The sequence below is a fragment of the Stegostoma tigrinum genome, chromosome 8 (assembly GCF_030684315.1).
Source record: "Stegostoma tigrinum isolate sSteTig4 chromosome 8, sSteTig4.hap1, whole genome shotgun sequence".
NCBI classification, from domain to species: Eukaryota; Metazoa; Chordata; class Chondrichthyes; order Orectolobiformes; family Stegostomatidae; genus Stegostoma; species Stegostoma tigrinum.
Window position 1 is genome coordinate 58,822,391 of NC_081361.1, and position 23,580 is coordinate 58,845,970.

The window sequence follows — 23,580 nt, forward strand, 5'->3', positions numbered from 1 at the left end:
ACGCATACTGTTATAGACATGGATAAGCATGGTAATCTTTGTCTTTCTCGCTGGCCTTGGATAACATTTGTTGGTCTTTAACACCCTCATTTCACATGGCTGTATGTGTTAAAAAAATTGTTGAGCTTGATAAATGTTAGTAGTCTTTACATGAGAAAAGTAAGTGTCCAGCCGATCCAGTGATCAAACATAGATCAACTTCTTGATCTGTAAGTATCATCTCTAAATTCACTGGGTTGTATATTGGTGAAGAGAACTCAGTAGATACCACTATCTTATGCTCTCATATCTCAGTAGTGTATTGACTTTTTATTGATTGTTAAAAAGGATAACTTTCTCTCTTTTGGTGGATGGCAAATTTAGAATTACTTACGTGGCTGCAAAAGATACGGATCATTACAAAAGAAGGCCTGCATTGAAACCAGCTCGAACCCCTAATGCTGCAATATTGGCAACAGACTCCAGGCCAAAACCTACTATCAGGTATTTAAATTACTTATATTCTTGGCATTGAAGGATAGAAAATTTTTAATAATGCTTTTGGTTTGAAATTTTACTTCAAGATGCCTGGATTGAAATTCAGTGCTCAGTGCATTGACCATTATTTTTCCCTTAATCATTATCACAAAAAATGCAGATTACCTGGTCATTATCACATTGTTTATGGCCCTCTGGCAGTATCAGGGGAGTAGCAAAGTCTACCTTCAGAATAGGCAATAGACAATCGTGCTGGAGTAGGCCATTCGGCCCTTCGAGCCAGCACCACCGTTTGTTATGATCGTGGCTGATCACCCACAATCAGTATCCTGTTCCTGCCTTATCCCCATAACCCTTGATTCTACTATCTTTAAGAGCTCTATCCATCTCTTTCTTGAAAGTATCCAGAGAGTTGGTCTCCACTGCCTTCTGGGGCAGAGCCTTCCATATATCCACCGCTCTCTGGGTGAAGAAGTTTTTCCTCAACTCTGTTCTAAATGGCCTACCCCTTATTTTTAAACTGTGTCCTCTGGTTCTGGACTCACCCATCAGCGGAAACATGCATCCTGCCTCCAGAGTGTCCAATCCCTTAATTATCTTATACGTCTCAATCAGATCCCCTCTCATCCTTCTAAACTCAAGTGTATACAAGCCCAGTCGCTCCAAGCTTTCAACATATGATAGTCCCACCATTCCAGGAATTGACCTAGTGAACCTATGCTGCACTCCCTCAATAGCAAGAATGTGGAGACCAAAACTGCACACAATACCCCAGGTGCAGTCTCACCAGGGCCTTGTACAGCTGCAGAAGGAGGGTCCCAATCCAAATCTGTGACTTTCCTACTCCTCTAATGCTGTCTGACCTACTATTTTCCTCCAACTCCACACTGTTGACCTGACTCCAACATCTGCAGTTCTTGCTAACTCTATTTGTGGCAGTCTGATGTGTACATACTGTGCTGACTGCTAACTGCTAACTTTCCTCCCTTCCATTAGTAACTACCTTATTTCAAAAAGTGCTTCAGAGACATCCAATGGTCATGAGAAGCATTGAATATACATTTTCTTTTAAGTATATTCTGGGATCTGAAAAGTAATTATTAATATATTGTAGATGAACATTTCATTTCAAAATACCAACAATTCAAGTAGAAATTACTTGTAAAGATTTTTGTAACTTTATTTTAAAACATGAAATATTTTGTTTCTATTTTTTAAGGTTTACTGATAATGCTTGTGAAGTTGTGTCATATATCTCAACATAATATTTAGGTTTATGACTTAAATGCAAATATTTGTAAAGTCTTCAGTTCAGAGTAAACATGGGGTTTAGGCATTAATAATGAATTGTTGTTTCTTAAGTTCGGGTCCCTGGCTGTTATTCCCCCTTTCTATGTACATTGTCATTTGCACTTTGCATGGCTGCAGTTCAGATAGTAGTATTAAGAAAGTATGATTATTTATATTTTTATGGAGTAAGCATTTGCAATGTACTGAGTAACTTTGTTAATGTTTTCTGAATAAAGTATAATATTGATTTTTACTGCAATTGTTCAATTTTTCAAAGCATGTGCAGTGAAGTAATGCTTTGAAACATTTTGTATATTATCACAATTGTTTGACATCTGAACAGTTATATTTGCACAAATTACAGAAACTGCACATTACCTATGGAGAAGTATTAAACATAGATCTTTACCGGGAATCATTTCTAATTTGCATATCAAAGTACATGTACAAAAAATGTTATGTGACCAGCTTTGAATTTAAACTGTAATGGAATAAATTGCAGCAGCTTAAGTGGCTATTATGCATACTACTGATGTACTGCCTTGAATTCTTGATAGCTATTATGCAAAAGCTTTTAACAATGGTGTATATTGATTAACAGTTGAAAGATCAGTATTTTATTTACAGCCTGTACAACATATTACATTGCATTGTTGCATACATGTTTATCTGAATTATTACTTTGTTTATAATTTATTCTTCTCTAATTATTTAAGATAATTTTCAAATTCACTAACCCTAGAAAAAAAATTATTGAGGTGGAATTCCCTAACACATTTTCAATATATGAGTGAATGATCTTATGAAGCTTTGCTGTTGTTTGTCAACTTAGTTCCAGTTATTTACAAAGTCACATTATCAAGCAATTAATCTGGATCAGAATTGTAACATTGGTATTTTTTTATTGGTGCATCATTTTATGTTGTGTAGTTGAGAAATATAATGGAAACTGTTCGTTCAAGTCTTCAGAAGTGATGCGAACTTACCGTAAGAAAAAATTGAAAGCTTTGGTTTAAGTGTAGTGAACGTTGATGCATTCATGGAAATTCTTTGCAAATATTGACATAATGCCTGGCACCTCCCAAGTTAGCTTTCAAAAAGCAAAAGAACAAAAGAGGACTCTTTAGTTACTCAAAATGTCCCAGCCATTCAGTTAGGTCATGGATGGTCTATATTCTGAAGTCTTTTTACTGGGTTTTGCATGTGCTCTTAACAATCAAAATGTATATCAACTTCAAGCGCTTCTAAAGGCCTCAGGTGGATAATTATGAATTGGTGTATTAGTGGGCAATTCTTGATCATATAATCTTTGGCGAGCAACCCAAGAGCATTTTCTCTCTGACGTATAATTGAGTAATGAACAATAACAGACAATACTGAAAATATACTGCAGAATGGGCAGCACCTTAAAAGAGAGGAAACGGTGAGTTCATGTTTTAGCTGATTTTGGTGAACCTAACTCCATAATCATAAAATTCTCTTTAAATATACTAACTAAATTCTATTGAATTTTTGTCAGTTTGTATTTTTTTGTTTCACAATGCACGTACTCATTTTAGGCTTTCATTTGGAGCATGGGTTGCACCAACAATGCTTGACAATGTCACAGTTGTCATATCTACCAAGCTGCTCTGCCCTTGGAGGTTTAACTTGTGAGCAGTCAAATCACCTGCTATGAGCAGTTCTTTTTATTCCTATTTCATTCAGAGAAATATGGAATTCATTGCCAGATTGAGTTCCTCTACAAAGATTTTGTCAAATATTTAGTGATTGATTAATCAGAACATTTGAAGCATATTGTCAAAGAGGAGAGTCAGAAGCTGGAATGTTTTCCGCATTGATAGGAACGACGTAGTTAGGGAAAGGGCTAAGGCTTTGCAAAGTGAATATAGGAGGTTAGGTGGAAAGCTTGAAAAAAACCTCTCAAAAGTAGTAACCCATGGTTTACTCCCGTAGGAACCCCAAGTTCTCATGAGGGAAGGATTAGACGGATAGGGCAGATAAATCAATGGCTGAAGAGGGGGTGCCACATGCAGGGATTCAGATTCTTGGATCATTGGGATCTTTTCTGGGGTAGAAAAGATGTGCTCAACAGTGATGGGTTTCACCTGAACTGGAAAGACTCAAATACCCTGGCTGGGAGATTGAAAAGTTCTACGTCAGGAGCCTGTAAACCGTGAGAGAGGAGGGCTGAAAGCAATGAGAATAGAAAGACAAATGAGGATGGTTCTGAGTCAGAGAAAAGCAAATTAATTAGAAAAGAAAGACAAGATCAAGTCAGAGAACAAGGTAACTCTGAAGAATTAAACTACATTTATTTTGATGTAAGGGATCGTACAAGTAAGGCTGATGAATTCAGAAACTTGGCTGATGGGAGGACTGGACTGGCAACTCACTGCTCTGGGTTTTAGATGCTATAGGAGGGACAGAGAGGAGGGTGAAGCAGTGTTTATGGTTAAGGAAAACGTTACTACTCTAATTAGAGAGGATTTTTCTGAGAGATCATCCAGAAAAAAAATGTCTGGGTTGTAATTAGAAATACATCGGTTCTGCTGTCACGCATCTTCCAGCAATGCGAATTGGCTATAATGTGACTGATGAATACGGGAGTGCTATTTCTAAAACACAAACTTGTATTGGCTATAATACAATTCCATCAGTGCATGGAGGAGTATGCGTTGGCATCACATGATTGTTTCATGGGCTTTGTTCTGAGCGTGCACAATATTGGTGCGGTAAGAGCCTCTGCACTGGCATCATGTGATCATTTTGCAGACTTTGTTGTGAAGTGCTTCCTGTGAGAGGTATAGCACACTGTGATTTTCGTTTTTTATTGCAAATTCTGCTGTTACCCATCAAAATGTGAGGATAAAGTGACTAGAACCTTAGCAAGAAGTGCTCTGGTGATAAAATTGTGAGTGGTAAATGTAAAGGAAAGGCTATAGCACTGGAATAGAAGCTAGACATTATTAAACATTTTGAGCTTAATGAGAGAACGTGTGATGTTGCCCATGTAACAGGAATGAAGGAGTCTACCTTGTGCGCCATTAGAGACAATGCAAAACATATTAACACAAGCTGTGTTGCAGTCACAAGTCTGAATGCTAGCAAAATCTGTGACGTCATGGACAAAGGAACTTGAGGTGATGAGGTGGCTTCTAAGTGTTTGGATAGAGGAGCAAACAAAGAGATGATCTGGGACCGCCCTTCTCACCATAAAAAGAAAGCCTTATCAATTTTTGTAGATCTAACCAATAAAACTGAAAATCCTGCAGATGTGCCTGCCTTTAGTGCCCGTAACAGCTGGTTTGCTGGCTTTAAGAACTGCTGTGATTTTCCTAATGTAAAGTCATATGGTCATGTGGCAAAGCTGCCAGCACAGACAGGGAGCATGCAATGGCATTGCTTTCCATGCCTAAAAATATTATTTGATAAAGAAGGCTACAACTTAGATCAAATTTTCAATTTGGATGAGACAGGTTTATACTGGAAATGAATGCCATCAAGAACCTACATTTCTACGAATGAAGCACTCCTCCAGACATTAAGGTGGCAAAGGATCATATGACTGTGCTGCTGGGTGCCAATGCCAGTGGAGACTCCAAGCTTAAGCCTGTGGTGATGTACCACTCCTAACCCTTGAACCTTGAAAGGTTACCTTAGGTCTAGTCTGGGTGCCTACTATAGGTCAAGCAAAAGAGGTTGGATGATGGGGCAGTTTCTTTTTCTGATCTTATTATGAATGTTTTAGAAGATGATTTTCCTAAGTATTGCTGGGAAAAAAAATGGATTTTAAGATTCTCCTCATTTTGCATAATGAATCAAGTCATCCTCCCACAATGGGTGAGCTTTCTGAAAACATCAAAGTGCTATTTCTCCCAAACACAGCCTCTCTCCTTCAGCCCATGGGCCAGAGTATAATAGCAGCTTTTAAAATTCATTATTCACGGCACACATTTAAGAGGCTGATTGCAGCCGCTGAAGGGAGTAAGGACAGCGTTCTTCAATTTTGGAAGAGCTTTAACATCAACAATGCAATTGACATTACCGTGGAGGCCAGGGGTGATGTCAGTAAGGACTGCTTGCATGCAATTTGGCAGAAGCTCCTCTTGGATTTTTTTCCAAGATTTATAAAGCTTTGATCATCACAGAGCTCCCAAGAAGCAAAGAACATTGTGTTGGCCTTGCAAAGCAAGCTGGATTTGAGCAAGGGTAGAGTGAGGATGTTGGAGAGTTGCTTCAGTCCCATTGTGAAGACAGCTCTACTGTAAGAAAGGGATGATCACCTTGATGGGATTGTACTATAGACATCCTAACAGTCAGAGGTAAATTGAGAAGAAAATATGTAGAGAGATCTTAGATATATTTAGGAATAATAGGATTATAGTAAGAAGGGATTTTAATTTTCCAAACACTGACTGGAACTGCTTCAGCATTGAAGGTTTGGATGGTGAGGAATTTGTTTAATGTGTTCAAGAAAGTTAATTAATCAATATGTAAAACTTGACCTTCTCTCGGGAACTAAGACAGGGCGAGTGACTGAAGTGTTAGTCGAGGAACACTTCGGGACTAGTGATCATAATTCTGTTAGCTTCAAAATAGTTATGGAAAAGAATAAGCCTTTTATAAGTTAAAGTTCTTAATTTGAGGAAAACAAATTTTAATGGTACGAGACAAGAACTTCCAAAAGTTGATTGAAGTAGTCTGTTTGCTGGTCAAGGGACAACTGACAAATGAAAGGCTTTCAAAAGTGTGATAACGACTGTTCAGAGGCATTATGTTCTTGTTAGAATGAAAGGTAAGTCTGGTAAGATTAGAGAGCAATGGATGAAAAAAGATTTTGAGGTTCTACTCAAGAATAAGGGAGAATCAGACAACTGGGATCAAATGAATCTCCTAAAGATTCTAAAGAGTGTAGGAATAAAGCAGGAAGGCAAAGAGGGATATGAGATGGCCTTTGGCAGATAAGGAAAGGATAATCCAGAGAGATTCTACAAGTACTGTGGGAGCAAAACAGCAACTAAAGAGACAGTAGAAACTTAAAGAACTGCGGATGCTGGAAAAGTTCAACAGGTCTGGCAGCATTTGTGAAGAGAAAGTCAGAGTTAATGTTTCAGGTCTCATGATCCTCCCTCTGAGCAAGGGTCACCTTATATGAAGTGTTAACTCTGATTTCTCTTTTTGTTTTTGTTGGGAGAGTAAGATTCCTCAAAGATAACAGGGTTGTCTTTGTGTGGAACATAAGGAGATGGGAGAGATATTAAATGAATATTTTGCGTCAGTTTTTACTGTGGCAGAAGAAATGGAGGGAGAGAACTTGGAGAAATAAATATTGATGTTTTCAAAACAGTTTACGTTACAAAAGAGGAAGTGCTACAGGTGGATAAATCTTGAAAACATGAAGGTAGATAAATCTGCAGCTCCTGATCTATATCCCAGAACGTTGTGGGAAATTAGGAAGGAAATTGCAGGGCCCTGACAGAAATATTTGTATCATCTGTAACCACAGGTGAGGTGCTGGAGAACTGAAGGGTGGCTAATTTGTGCCCTTGTTTGAGAAAGGTTGTGAGGAGAAGCATGGGAACAATAGAGCTGAGAGTCTGACATCGGTGGTGGGCAAGTTGTTGGAGGTGACTCTGAAAGATGCATTTGGAGAGGCAAGGACTGGTTAGGGATAGTCAACATGGTTCTGTGCAAGGGAAATTATGTCTGGCAAACTTGATTGAACTTTTTGAGGAAGTAACCAAAATGAGTGATGACAGCAGAGCAGTAGACTTTATTTACTCGGGCTTTAGAAATGCCTTTGATGAAGTTCTGCATGGTGAACTAATTAGTAAAGTTAGATCACATAGGATTCAGGATAACCTTGCCAATTGGATACAAAATTGGCTTGATGGTTGGTGAGACGGGGTGGTGGTGGAGTGTTGTTTTTCTGACTGGGGGTCCTGTCACTAACTGTTCTACAGGGATCAGAATTGGGTCCACTTTTGTTTGTCATTTATATAAATGAGTTGGATGAGCGTATAGGAGGAATGGTTAGTAAGTTTGCAAATGACATTAAAAATGGTGATATCGTGGACAGTGAAGAAGATTATCTGAGATTACGAAGAGATCTTGATCAGTTGAGTCAATGGGCTGAAGAATGACAGATGGAGTTTACTTTGGATAAGCGCGAGGTATTGCATTCTGTTAAAACAAATATGGGGATTCAGGTACATAATTCTTTTGTAGACAGGATAGTTAAGGCGTTTAGTGTGCTTACCTTCATTAATCGGATTTTTTTCACTGGAGTTAGGTGTTTGAGGGGGTGACTTAATTGGGTTTTATAAAATCATGAGGGTCATAGATAAAGTGAATAGCAAAGGTCTTTTCCTTAAGCTGGGGAGCTCAAAAGCAGGGGGCACATTTTTAAAGTGAGATGAGACACATCTTCTCAAAACTCGCTAACATTTAAAAAGAATATGTGGGGCAACTTTTTTTACACAGAGTGGTTAGTGTGTGGAATGAACTGCCAGAGGAAATGGTGGGTGCAGGTGCAGTTACAATTTTTAGAAGACTTTTAGATAAATACGTAAGTAGGAAATATTTGGATGGATATGGATCAATGCAGGCAGGTGGGACTAGTTCGACTTGGGAACATGGTCCACGTGGACTACTTGGACCAAAGTGTCTGTTTCCATGCTGTGTGACTAAGTGTTTGTTTGATGTATGAGTATATTTCATGTATTAAATATCTTGATTTTTATTTTAAAGTTAAATATCTATGAATGTGGCTTGTTACTGTTCTTTGAAGCTTTTTGTTGTAATTAAAAATGAATATTGAAGTATCTTCCAAAATGATTTTACTCTCTTTATTGGATCAGTGAACTACCTGAACGAGAAGAAGGTGAAGGGGAAGAAACCCCGGTAATGAGCCACTGGGAGGCACCACGACGGTAAGAGAACATCAAGATGTTTGAGAGATAATGGGAACTGCAGATGCTGGAGATTCCAAGATGATGAAATGTGAGGCTGGATGAACACAGCAGGCCAAGCAGCATCTCAGGAGCACAAAAGCTGACGTTTCGGGCCTAGACCCTTCATCAGAGAGGGGGATGGGGGGAGGGAACTGGAATAAATAGGGAGAGAGGGGGAGGCGGGCCGAAGATGGAGAGCAAAGAAGATAGGTGGAGAGGGTGTAGGTGGGGAGGTAGGGAGGGGATAGGTCAGTCCAGGGAAGACGGACAGGTCAAGGAGGTGGGATGAGGTTAGTAGGTAGCTGGGGGTGCGGCTGGGGGTGGGAGGAAGGGATGGGTGAGAGGAAGAACCGGTTAGGGAGGCAGAGACAGGTTGGACTGGTTTTGGGATGCAGTGGGTGGGGGGGAAGAGCTGGGCTGGTTGTGTGGTGCAGTGGGGGGAGGGGGTGAACTGGGCTGGTTTAGGGATGCAGTGGGGGAAGGGGAGATGTTTGACTTCTGTTCCCAGTATAGTTCACCAGTTTATTTTTCATGTCAGTGTTTTTTACTGCTGTACAACTACACCACCGAGATGGTAGATGACGGGACAGAGTTGCACAAAATAGATAGAATATAAGGTGTACATTTGGTTTTTTTGAATGTGACTTCAATTTTGAGCTCTGAAAACCCTAACTGACTAAATTTCAAAAGGTTACAATCTCAGGTGAAATTAAAACCCAATTTATTTAAGGCTAGTTAGTCTTAGAATTGTGGACAGTTATTCAAAGTTTCTATTTTTAATATTAAATTTGAAGAAATAATGGAACTTTAATAAAGAAAATGCAGTTGATGTTGGGTGTATGTATTTTTTTTACAAGGAATATCACAAATGTTGCATATGTGTGTTGAGTGCCAAGAGAATATGCCGCAAGAATGGGCAGTAAGACAGGGAACAGAAGGCAGTGTTGGTTACATGTGTCACGGGAAGCTTGCAAATAATGATATTTCCTAAATATCAATCATCAGGATCTTTGTAATTATTTTACTTATTTTTCAGGGGCTGAGTAGGCTGGTGTGAATTTTTTACATTTAATATTTATTTTAAGTGACTTCTCAGCTGCAAATAATACTTAAAAATTTTAAACAAATATCTCTTTTTCTGTCTTATGCTGTCTTGTTTCTTTCATGTCAATTGCAATTTGCAGAGACGAAATAAAAAGCCTGGAGTTGGCTATTGGTTTTGTGGTAACACTAACCTTTATGGATGCCAGATTATTTTTGTACAAATGACTGAAAAAAAAATTTTTAAAAGACAGATGAATGATTTATCAAAAGGTTATAAAAATAGTTTGCAGAAATAAATAAATAAAAACAAATGGGAATGTTAACATAAGATTTAGTCCCAAATTAGCCTTTATATTTGTGAATGAAATTAATACTGTATGAAGAACAAGCAGAAATGTGTTAATATTGCAATCAAACAAAATATGCTGTAGAATCTTCAAAAATACTTTGTATATTTTTTGGTTGGAATGGTGAGTGGCCAGTCAATATTATGTTTTGAGAGTTTATTTTTTTCAGGATTGAAAAATAATGTTGTTGACTTCATATAAAACAAAGCTTTATTTATAGTCTTGTTGATGTGCTTAAAATCCCGGTACCTGTCAAAGATTTGTTTTTATTTCATTGCATCTGCTTCCAACTCATTGCATATTATTTGTTCTAATCAAAACTTTGCCAGTCTTCTGTAAGAAATAGCCATACAATACTTTTGAAATCTCCTTTTGAGTTTACGGGAAAGCTATCTTAGTCACTTCAAGACCCTCTCAAATATATGCACTACAGTCAAATACTGCAGATTTTTTGTTGATTTGGAGAAGAGGGTTTTGTAAATTTGCAGGCTATGTAGGGCAAAGTTCACTTTAATTCAAAAGTTTATTCTGAGGACAATTTCATAAAGCGTTCGAAGTTTTAAGTGGTTATATTGATATTGCCCCAGTCTCCATGAACTGCATCACGGCAGTGGTAGTCCCCATACAGCTTTTGAATGAGTGATCTCCGGTACATCTCTTGTATCTTCATGAAATGTTTGATGTACCATTGGTTAGATCAGTCTATTTTATTACATTAGCCAAGAATTGGTCTATTGTTAACACAAACATAATATTTATTATTAGAAAAATACTTGTCTTTGTAGCTTGCAGTTTCTAGAATCACATTCTGTGACATTAAGTAACTAACTTTGCCTTGGTCTTCCACTCTTTTATATAATTTTATTGGTGTAATTTTTTATTTAAGAACTGTGAAACAATTGGTGCGCAGAATACTGGATCCAGGAATATTTTTCATTTTTAAAGAAGGAAATCACAGACTGTGGGTGGAATTTTAGAAGGGTCTGTGGAGTGTGCACTTTGGTAAGGTACAACAGAATTGGCCAAGAGGTGTGGTAAACGAGATCATCTGAGTCTATCTTTTATGCTTTCCACAAGTGGTGTGGCGAATTTCTTGCCAGGCAGCAAGTTACTAATTGCAGGGAATTAATGTTTGTCAAATGCCTTGTTGATGGCCACTTCTGTTTGTTAATATTCAAGTACCAATCTTACCAAACTTAGCCAACAAAATAGATATCAGGAAAGCTTGGGATAGAAACCAGAGCAGGTATCTGCCAGATTCATTTTGCACTTTGCCCTCAATGAGCTCCATGTTGGAAGCCAGGCTTCAACTTTTCAGGGTATGGACAGTGGTCACACACACCCTGTGTTTAATCCAGGTGGCAACCTCTGAGCAAACTGGCATGGCCTGATGTAGTGGCCCCCACTACTTGCCATCGGGCAGGAGGAAGTCCCACATTGACACCACACCATCCAGGACCTCCACGATCCTGCCTGCAAAGTGGGGTGCCAATTTCCCCCCACCACCTGCCATTGTTTGGGCAAATATCAGGAACTATGCAAGGCAGCTCCAAATTAGTTTGCTTTTCTGGGTGCACATGGGCTTCTGATGAAGGTTTGGCTGTAAGCAATGCTGGTGAAATCTGGGATATCCTATGAATGACAAATTGTTCTTGGATAGTGTGTGGTGAAATGAGCAAAAATCAGATACAAGAGGTGTCACGGGAATGGTAGATAGTTTATGAGGCAGGTTTGATGAGGTACAATGAGAAAACCTAGTGGGCCTTGGGGAGAGGAATACTTTACACAACTCAACAAGACTCATGCTCAGTCAATAAATCATAAGATTCGGCCCTGTGAGTTTTGCATCTGAAATAAGGCTACTCAGATAGAGAGAGGAAGGTTCTTGGCTCTAAATAAGTAAGTTCTCTTAACTGTACATACAAATGTATCTTGCAGAAAATGATGGTTTTGAAATTGGCAACATGGATTATGAAGTGGGCAAAAGTTGTCATTTGCCTCTGCTTCTTAAATTACAAGAATATTTAACTTCATTCCAGGGTTGAACTTTGGCGAGAACCAGGAGAGTCACTTGGAATCAGTATTGTAGGTGGCAATAAAGTAATAAAACGACTGAAAAATGGGGAGGAATTGAGAGGAATTTTTATTAAACATGTTTTGGATGACAGTCCAGCTGGAAGATCAAAAGCTCTGAAGACTGGGGACAAAATAATTGAGGTAAGTAATTTTATGTATGAGTAAGTAATGTTAATGTTAGTAAAATGGAAAAAAATGAGTACAATAGTAACTACTTGAGTAAATTGTTGATTGGAAGGCCTTTGTTGGTACACTAAACATGTTAATTTCCTGGATATGCCTCAGAACACAAAGAGAAGCCCAAAGGAATCATTCAAATTACTATTGTGAAAATATTCCCACCTGAGTTGGAAATCCTATTTCACACCAAAATCAGAAAAAGGAGTTACCTTCTTATCTTTCCATGATTTTTCAGCCACAATTCTATGACTCTATAAATTCTAATACAGGCCCTACCCTAACATTTGGAATTCAGCAAATCATTTGGGCAATATCAGAGTGAATTTTTGCCAACATTGTACCCCCTTTTTAGAGCAATTACTCCCTTATTCCAGTAAGTAACAACAGTTTACAGGTCCCATTACCTCTTAACATGGTAGGAAGCTTAACATGGTAAGTGAGCCTGGGGGGAGAGGGTAATTGGGTGAGAGGTAACAAGTGGCTGGTAAATGAATGAAGGTGAGGGTGTGTAAGAAGAGTCTGCAGTCACGTATTGTGTGGACAGTCAGGTGTTGTGGAGGCAGTCCAGGGTGTTGGGTGAAGGGGCAGGGGTGTTCTAAAATGGGGTGTCAGTGTGGCTGATTGTGGTTTACTTTCTTAATTTTCCATGAGATCCTTCCAGAGGCTTCCCGACACTGGGTAATTCTCATTGGAAGTTGAAATCTTCTAGGCAATTAACTCATAGTCAGTGTGTCAGGACATCTGAGGGATGCCACTGTATCTGTCCAGGCATATCTGGTCATTGGATAGGTGGAGTCTGGAATCTCTGGGCCTGTGTATGAGGAAGATTGTATTTTGCTACCTAAGCAGTATTGTAAAATATATCTTTGTGGTGACAAAGATTAATAAGGTTTGCATAATTTTATACGTTATTAATCTATTTATTATTGAATTCTTTAGTCTGCAGATGATTAAATATTTAAAGATACATTGTTGTATTTATAGTGTTTTATTGCTAAAACAGATGCAGGGGAATTGCTCATTGGAATCTTCAATTTCTGACATAGTTCTCAGATTTGGTTGCGTCAGGGATTCCACAAGGTCCACCGAACAATATCTTGACCAGCAATGTTTGACATGTTATTAAATATTTTGAGTAGATAAATGAATGGTACTGAGTGTAAATAGTATAATGTTCAGTAATTTACATATTTTGCCTGTTGCACTTGCATCTCAACATTGAACTGGCCCGTAAAACAAAAAGATCATAACATGCGGGAACAGAAGTTAGGCCATTTGGTGCTTCAAGTCTGCTCCGCCATTCAGTCAGGGCTGATAAGTTTTACAACTCCATCCTCCTGTCTTCTCCCCATAATCTTTGATTGCCTTAACAATCAAGAACCTATCTATCTCCGTCTTAAATATACTTAATGACCTGGCCTCCATAGACTTCTGAGGCAATGAATTCCGTAGATTCACCATTCTCTGGCTGACGATGTTTCTTCTCATCTCCATTCTAAAAGGTATTCTTTTTTACTCTAAGGCCGTGCCCTCAGTCCTTGTCGCTCCTGCTAGTAGAAATACCATTCCAACACCCACTCTATCCAGGTTTTTCAGTATTCTGTAAGTTTCAATGAGATCCCGCTTCATCCTTCTAAGCTCCCTTGAGTGTCAACCCAGAATCCTCAAAGGTTCCTCATATTGTTAAGCCTTTCATTCCTAGGATCTTTCTTGTGAACCTCTTCTGGACCCACTTTAGGACCAATACATCCTTCCTGAGATATGGGGCTCATTATTGCTGACAATATTCTGAATTTGATCTGACCAGACCCTTGTAAAGCGTCAGAAGTACATTCCTGATTTTATATGCTAGTCTTCTCGAAATAAATGCCAGCATTATATTTGCGTTCCTGACTACCTACTCAACCTGCGAGTTAACCTTAAGAAATCCTGGACTGGGACTACCAAGTCCCTTTGCACTTGAGATTTTTGGGCTTTCTCCCATTTAGAAAATAGTCTATGCCTCTGTTCTTCCTACCAAAGTGTATGGCCTCACACTTCTGCACAATGTTTTCTATCTGCCACTTCTTTGTCCACTGTCCTTTCCAGTCTAAATCCTTCTGCAGCCTCCCCACTTCCTCAATACTGCTTGTCCCTCCACCTGTCTTTGTATCAGCTGCAAACTTTGCTAGAATGCCCACAGTTCCTTCATCTAGATCATTAATATATTAAGTAAAAAGTTGTGGTCCCAACTCTGACCGTTGTGGAACACCACTTGTCACTGGCTGCCATCCTGTGAAAAACCCTTTTATCCTCACTCTGTGCTTTCTGCCAGACAGCCAATCTTCCATCCATGCTAGCACCTTGCCTCTAACACCATGGACCCGTATCTTACTCGGCAATCTTGTCAAAGCCTTCTGGAAGTCTAAGACGATAACATCCATTGGCTCACCTTTGGCTGACTTGTTTATTATGTCCTCAAAAAATTCTAACAAATTTGTCAGGCACGACCTCCTCTTGAAGAAGCCATGCTGTCTTTGTCCTATTTTACTAAACACTTCCAAATATTCATAAATCTCATCCTTTACAGCAGACACCAAAAACCTTACCAATGACCAAGATCAGGCTAATCCTCCTGTAATATCCCATATTTTGCCTTAGTCCCTTATTGAACAAGAGTATTTTACTTATAATATGCTATACTCTATCGGGGAGTTGTTAAAGTGCACCTTACATTTGCTTTTTAAAATTGACTGCCAATTCTTGTGCTGTACTTCCTGTGCCTTAGTCCCCAAAATGTAACAAGTTCTCTCCAACTAAACGTGAGAGCTGGGCTTCTCATGTTTCTACTGGGAGTCCTCCATGTGGAGGTGATATAACATGGGCTGAATGACAAACCATCTGAGCTCCCTGCCACAATGCACATGGTAGGCAAATGTAGAAATTGGCAGCGCGCGTACTAAATTTAGGATTACTCATTTAAGACAGAGGTGTCAATTTTTTTTTCCTCTGAGGATTGACTATCTTTGGAACTCTGTTCCCTAAAATATGGTGGAGGTGGAATTTTGGATTTTTTTTTTAAGGCAAAGGCAGATAGATTCTTTGTAAGGACGTGAAAAATTATTGACTGTAGGCAAGAAAGTGGAGTTGAATGAAATGAGATCGGCTATAACTTTATTGAATGGCAGAATGGACTCTTGATTTGTATGTTTGAATATACATACAAATAATTGAAGGTAAATTAAGCCTGTTATTGAACTTGTTAACCTGAATGACACACCGACTGTCCATGCCAAAATGAGTGGACAGACTTTTCCTTCATGTTGGATATAAATTAAGAGGGCATTTCAATTTAGGGGTGCCCTGCCTGCATTCAGGGCTCCGCCCTCTTCCTTCCACACTGCCTGCCTGACAAAACCCTTCTTGCCTGGACTGTAGGATCCCTCTCCTCCCTAAAATGTTGGGACTTACCTTTGTCGGACAGTTGTGATCCTCCTTTGAGTTCTTATCTGCAGTTCCAGCATCTCTCGCTACCACGTTCTGGCACTGCCGTTACTGAAGGAAATATCAGTCAGCCAGACTGGCCAGCAGCTCTTGGGGATGAAGATTCCTCCCTTTGGGAGGTAGAGGCCCACCTGCAGAATGTTCTGGCTTGTTGGGGTAGCTTTATACAATAAGCAGGTCATCCCTTGCTGTAAAATCCTGCAATAAACCTTTCTTATTGGATGCCTAGCTATTCTCAAGATTCTTGTCGTTTAGCAAACTACATTGATGCCTTCCTGGGAACCAAATACTTCGAATGACTTTAGAAATGGCTATCATTCACGAAAGCGGCAGCAGACATAGCTGTGTCTTTATTCTGCCAGACAAAAATGTATATTGTTTGGAGCTTGCATAAGCAGTTAGCAGTAACCATTTCAATAGTATGTACTGTATCCAACAAGAGAGAGAACCTAATGCACAATCCATTCGAAACAAAAATGTTTGATTCTATCACAGTACGGTTAATTGTTAAACCACATGTGCTTTGTTTTGCTACGGCAGGTATTTCAAAATCATGACAATGTAATTAATTCACTTTGAACTTAAAAGTATGTGGCATATTTTGCCATATAATCGGTTCACTAGATTGATTCTAGAGATGAAAGGCCTGTATTATGAGGAAAGATTGAGCTGTTTCAGCCTATACTCACTTGAATTTAAAAGAATGACAGCAGATGTAATTGAGGTATACAAGATTTTCAAGGGGATTGACAAAATAGACTTTGAACAGATATTTCCCTTTGTAGGGCAATCAAGAATGAGTGTTCAGAATTTTAGGTTAAGGGTGGCCAATTTAAAACAGAGGAGAGGATAAATTACTTGTTTGAAAGGGTTGTGAATCTGTGGAATTCAACTATCCCAGAAAGCAGTGGATGTTGGGGTACTGAATAAATTTAAGGAGATGATAGACAGATTTTTAATTAGTAACAGGTTAAAAGGTTAAGGGGATTGGGCAAGAAAGTGGAATTGAGACTAAGATGCGATCAGCCATGGCCATATTAAATGATAGAGTAGATTAAGCGGCTGAATTGCCTCCGAGTTCTTCTATTCTTATGAACATGTGATTGTATTATGTCTCATGTTGCTTCCAAAAACCATATATTTACTAGAGTTCAGGTTAAGCAGATTTATTAGAAGAAGACTTACTTTGCACTTGGTTGATAAAATTCCTCATTTATATAGACTATATAAGATCTGCTTCATTGAGAAATTTAAACAAAAGTCAACTTAATCTTAATGTATATTACAGGTTTCTGGTGTGGACTTGCAGAATGCCACACATGACGAAGCAGTGAATGCCATAAAACATGTGGGAAATCCAGTTGTTTTTGTTGTTCAAAGCTTATTGCCCACTCCAAGGGTGAGTAGCAAGTGGAAAATGTTGAACTTTAACAGTATTATTTTTAAAGACAACTCCAACCATGTTAAACCTCATTGCATGAATTAATAATTATTTTAGTACTGCAGGGTGTGTTGGCAAGTCTAACTAATAACTTTTGTAAATGATGCAGCAAAAGTTAATTATTTGGTCAGTAATTGTTATTTCTGTGGAAAGCTTGTTTTTCTTTTTTTTTAAAAGCCCAAAATAAGCCATTCAGTTTAATAGTGACAAAGGACACCATTAGATCTTTCATGCAGAAGTCTTCACAAAAAGGTTTTAATTAACTAGAAGGCAGATTTGTTAAATTGATCTGACTTGGCCTTTTTATTGATATCTAACACTGACAGAAGAGTATTTCCTTTCACTGTTACTGTGGCTGTTCACCTTGTTTCTCCTTAGAGCATCTAAAACTGTTTTTGTATTCAAGCTGACAAGCTCTTCCCTTCAGAAAGGTAGAAGTGAAATCTACCTAAAATATTTCAAATTGCCCCATGTTAAAATTTCCATTATTTTCATTTGCCCCAGGTCAGTTGAAAAGATATAGAAAAAATTGAACACACTTTAAACTATCAGAGTCCAGGGATGTCTCAAAAGGACAGCACAAAACTAGTTTGTAGGAGATTGTTCACCTCCAACAATTAACATGAGTTTAATGCAGCACTTTTTCTTTTAACTTGTAATGCATTTGTTGCACCTTAATGATTTAATTGATGAGACGAGGTCAGATTCTGACACTATGGCAATGTTAATTTGATGCATCTTGTAATTATGCTAGATTTTTAATTTGGGACATCTGATTTAATGAAGATGGTGCTTTTAGAGAAGAATGTCATGCAGCCGTATAAGATAAATCAGTGAAGTACAATTTAATGCATATTATTTTAAAAGTGCAGTAACAATGATTTTTTTTAAAAAAGGCTGATTGATCCTGCTCTGTTTTGCCAACTTTCCCTCTTTTCAGTTTCTGCCCAACTTACCCCACACCCCCTGTTGTGTATAGTGCTTTCATTTAGCCTGTTCTTGTCTTAGCTAAACATTACTGTTCTATTTAATTACCACTTGCTTATGAATCAGGTGTTTTACAGGTTAGTGGTCAGGATTTTGTGCTAGTAATGATGCTGTTATTGTTTGCCATCACTCTTTTGAAACTGACAGAAAATTCCAGTGATTTCCCATGTATAGAAAAATCCCACCACTTCCCAACTGTTAAAAATGGGTGGCACGTTGGCTCAGTGATTAGCACTGCTGCCTCACAGCACCAGGGATCCGGGTTCAATCCCACCTTTGGGTGACTGTGCGGAGTTTGCACCTTGTCCCCGTGCCTGCGCGGGTTCCCTCGGGGTGCTCCAGTTCCTCCTACAGTCCAAAGATATGCAGACGAGGTGGATTGGCCATGTTAAATTGCCTGCAGTTTCAGGGATGTGTAGGTTAGGGGGATGGGTCTGATTGAGATGCACTGAGGGTCAGTGTGGTCTTGTAGGACTGAAGGGCCTGTTTCTACACTGTAAGGATTCTATGAATATGAAAATCTATAAGTGGTTGCTAGTGATTTCTGCGCTATGCCAATGATTGCATTGTTGAGGCCTTCACAGAATGCAATAAGTTAGAAATCATTAAATGGACTAACAACTCATGGTCTTAGACTTTTACCTTTAGTGTAAAAACCCATGGTGAAATCACAGCATGTGGAATAAGGTGTAATTAGGGTTTTAATGTCATTATACTATAGCTGACACATCCTCACAATTGCTGAAAACCTTATTTTATATTTAGGAAAGATGAAAAATTCTTCTTTTAACTTACGTTTTTCCCCTTTTTAACATTTTCTTGTTATTTTAGCTTCAACCTGTCCAATACATGGAACCACTTATTTACTCTACCATATGTAAAACTAAAAGTAAAGATTTTCCATAATTTATAATTTCATGATTTACCATTGATGCTTCATTGCGGTTTTTTTTTGCTCACCCTGCTTGATGATAACATTATAGCTAGATGCCTGAAAATTCCCCAGTTCTGGAGAAGGGGAGATCTACTTTGAGGAAATTAGTAGAAATTTTTGTTGAGTTAGTGTCCAGCACTGTTGTTCTCTCACTGTCCTCTGCCTCTCAATCTTTTTACGAGTGGGAACAGATTTTCCCCTGGCTTTGTCCTCATAATTATAAAAAAATTATTTCAAAAACTTCTCGTAGCCTTCGCTTCTCAAAGGCAACAGCCCCAGTCTCTGCAATCCTTCCTCATAGCTGAAGCGTCTCATCTTTGGAACCATCCTCTTAAACCTCTTCTGCATTCTGTCTGATGTATTTATATCCTTCCTATTGTGTGGTGTCTGCAATTAGACACAATAATCTAAGTGAGATCGAATCAGTGTCTTTTGTAAATTCATCGTAATCTCCTTTTTTCTTGTACACTCTGCCTCTGTTAATGTAGCCTAGAATGCTGAATGCTTTTTTTAACATCTTGTTCTGCCACCTTTAATAACTTTTATTTACATGTATATCCAGGTGTCACTACTCCTGTACACTTGTTAAAATAGTAACCCTTAGTTTATACCGTCTCAACCTTGTACTGAAATGCATTACCGTAAACTTCATCTGCTGCTTATTTACCCCATTCCACCAATGTGTTTGATGTACTTTTGATAGCCTTCAATGTTCTGCTCACAGTTTATGTTGTCTCAAATTTTCCTCTCAAGGCCCACAAACCTTCCCTGTCCCCTGTACACAAAATCTCGACAATTGTATCAGGAAAAGCAAGTGTTCCAGTGCTGATCCTGGAGAACTTCATTACAAACCTTTTTCTAGCCCAGAAAATACCCATTAACCATTATTTTCTGCATCTTATCTTGCATCCTGTTTTGCATCCAAGCTGCTGCTGTCCCTTTTCATTCTATGACCTACAACTTGCTTCACAACTCTGTTGCCTGGCACTGTATCAAGCACCTTTTGGAAGCCCATGTATCACATCAATGACCTTCTTCACATCCAGCATCTCTGTTCCCTCTTCAAGCATGTTTGTGAGACACAATTTTCCTTGCAAATTCATGCTGACTTCTCTGAACCAATCCACAGTTTTCCATATGACTAGGAATCCTATCCAGATTAATTCTTTCCAGAAGATTCGCCAGTACTGAAGTTAAACTGATAAGACTGCTGGCTGATTTTTACAACCTTTTTTGAATAAAGGTGTAATACTTAAAATTCTGCATTCTTCTGCTATCCCACCTGAAGACTGAAAATAATTGCCAGTACCTCTGCAGTTTTCCACTCCCATTTGCTTCCGTGTCCCTGGATGCCTCGTATCCTAACTTTAGGTAAGGATAGGCGCAAAGTATTCATTCAACATTCGTGCGCATCCTTCAGAGTAGCGCCCCACGTTTTGCACTGTCTATCCATGTTTTACATACCTAAGTACGTTACCTCACACTTCCCTGCATCAAACATCTCTGCATCAAGCTTCATCTGCCCCTCAGCAGCTCATTCTCTGTGGTCCCTAATCAGCTTTACTGCTCTTTTGATCACTCTTTTACGATTGATGTGCTTATCAGGGACTATGGGATTTCATTTATGTTCACTGCTAGTCTTTTGCTTAGTCTGGCTTTGCTTTGTCTGTTTGCTTCTTCACCTCCCTTCTGAACCTTTTGTATTCAGCTTGGATTTCAATCATATTTCCAAACTGACACACATCATAATCATACTTTTCATTTCTGAACTTAATTTTTGCCTCATTTGTCATCCAAGGAGCTCTGGATTTCTCTGTCCTACTTTCCTCTTAATGGAATTTACCTTGACCGTGCCCAAAACCAACTTTTCTTTGAAGGTCGACCATTATCAGCTCTTGTGTTTTTAATTACACCTCTCTTTTATTCCATTCTGTCCAGCGCGGCTTGTTCTTGCTCATTGAAATCAGCCATCCATCAGTCAATTACTTTGACTCTGATCATCATTAAGCTCAGTTGGCTAGATGGTTGATTTGCAATACAGAGTGATGCCAACAGCGCTTGTTCAAATCCCACCCAACTGAGAGCACCATGAAGGTCTTGATTTCTCAATCTCTTGCCTAAGGTGTGCTAACCCTCCGGTTAAACCATCATCTGTCATCGTTGTTATGAGAGAGAAGCCCTGTATTTCTTCGGGACTATGGGACCTTCACATTTGAACAAGTACATGAATAGGAATGATTTGGAGGGATATGGGTCAAGTGTAGGTAGCTGGGACTAATTTAGTTTGGGAGCATGGTTGATGTGGACTGGTTGTGTTTCCATGCTCTATGGCTCTACTGTTACTTCCACTTCTCTTCCTCCAGATTAAACAAATAGATTTTCTGTCAGCATTCTAAACCTTATGGTTTAATGATCACTGTCCTGTAAATGTTCCTGACTGATCTACATGTCCCACCTCATTCCCAGGCCTAGCTTTGCTTCCTTCCTCATTGAACAGGTCACGCACTGCTATAGGAAAATCTCCTGAACACAGTCTTGGAACACTTGTTCCTCATGGCCCCTTACAGTACTGCTATTCTATTCAATCTATGGGTGATTATGTCCCCTACTGAAACTACTCTACGATGTTTATATCTCTCTATAATTTCCACTAGCTGGTGATTTATACATAATACTTAAGAAAGTAAATTGCACTCTTCTTACTCTTTGACTTTAGCCAAATCAATTTTCACCTTATCTCTCTGAGGCATCCTTTTAGTTCAGTACTGCATTGTCTCCTTAACAGAATACCACACGACCTCCTTGTTGGCTTTTCTCAACACCTTGTTACTAGGAGCATTTAACATTTGGAGCTGTCCTTCCTGAAGCCAGGTCTCCATTGTTGCCACAACATCGGAAACCCACATGGTAATCTATGCCTGTAATCCCAAAATTTTGTGAATTATGCCGCATAAATTCTCACATATGCAGTGAAACCCTGATCGACCCTTCATTAAAAACCCCCTTACTCTGACTTCACTTATGAACTGTGGTTATCTCCCTCATCTGACACTGTTTTGTGTACCTTAATATTACTTGCTAATATTTTCTGTTTCGTAAGTTTAAATCCTCCCCAACAGCAGTAGCAAAAAGCTCCACAGTGTTGTCAAACAGCAAGTGAGTTGAATTTGACGTGCTTCTGTTGACGTTGGCTAAGGGATAATGGTCAGTCAGGATGCTGGGAGAACTTGGCCTACGCTTCGGCAATAATTGCTGTCAATATAGTCATGCAACTAGCACCTCATTGTTTCATCTGGGAGAGAGTGCACATCAGATTTACAATATTCCCTCATATTCTTGAACTCCTATTCTGACTCGGAAATAGAACAATTTATGCTAAACATCTAACTTACTTATTTATCGCTTAGAAAAACAGATGTTTACTGTGCATTTTAAATAATAATTTTCATCTTCTAGACAGCATTTTGAAACAGTCATCATACTGAGGTTGAAAAGGTGCAAAACTCAATGTGTCAAAAGATGATGCCACCGAATTTCCTCCAGGTTACTGGAGAAGTTACACTTGAATTGCTGCAGCATTCTAGTGCAAAAATGTTAGTAGCTGCATTATTATAAAATTTTTTATTCTGAGGCATTAAATAAATAAAACTGGATTTGCTGGGAGGCAGGGGTTCTGTCACGTACGTGGTGACTGAATCGCCTCCAACTGTTGTTTAGATTTTCTCCATTCCGCAAGTTTTTATTTGATTTAGAAATATATTGCATACCATCTATTAAATAGAACATTATTTCTAGATTTTCAAGAAACCTGAAACGTTCTCCAATTTTATTTCTTCAAAGTAATTAGACCTTATTAATACCGGACAATACCATTTTACCTTCTTTTACAAGCACATGTCCATACTGTACTGAAGTAATGAGGAATTCTAAATTTTAATGATCTAAGAGGTGCTGAAGACCAAATTCTTAGACAGAGCAGGATGTACGATATAATTTTAATTTATGTTGTATTTTCATGCATATTTTGGCAGCAACTTGAGTTTATGCATTAAAATAGCTACCAGATTTTGCTTGAAGCATAAAATTGTTCACTTGTAATGCCGCACCATTTGATCTGTTTTTGTTTTGGATTTTGTTCAACTTTTAAATGCAGGGACTTTAAGATGCTCAAATCCCGATTTGAATTTGTCTAGGGATTTGCTCTCATTAACTATACTGCATTTCTAGCGATAATTATATTCTGATCCATGGGTTGAAGTGTCAGTAATGCACCACACTTGACTTGTACATATAATATGAATAATTATGTTTAGTTACTGCACGTCATTCAGGTCAGCATGCACAGAATGATTACCTGTCTTTTAA

At 38.6% G+C, this 23,580-nt stretch overlaps 1 protein-coding gene across 4 annotated transcripts in view; it reads left to right on the plus strand.

Annotated features, from left to right (window-relative positions):
• Positions 1–23,580, plus strand: part of patj (PATJ crumbs cell polarity complex component) — a 347,670-nt gene that overhangs the window by 134,515 nt on the left and 189,575 nt on the right. For all 4 annotated transcript variants that reach the window (XM_059647917.1, XM_059647916.1, XM_059647919.1 and 1 more), the window contains exons 24-27: positions 364–483; positions 8,631–8,702; positions 12,154–12,331; positions 17,142–17,252. In XM_059647917.1, the coding sequence (XP_059503900.1) occupies positions 364–483; positions 8,631–8,702; positions 12,154–12,331; positions 17,142–17,252 (481 nt within the window). The remainder of the gene's footprint in view (positions 1–363; positions 484–8,630; positions 8,703–12,153; positions 12,332–17,141; positions 17,253–23,580) is intronic.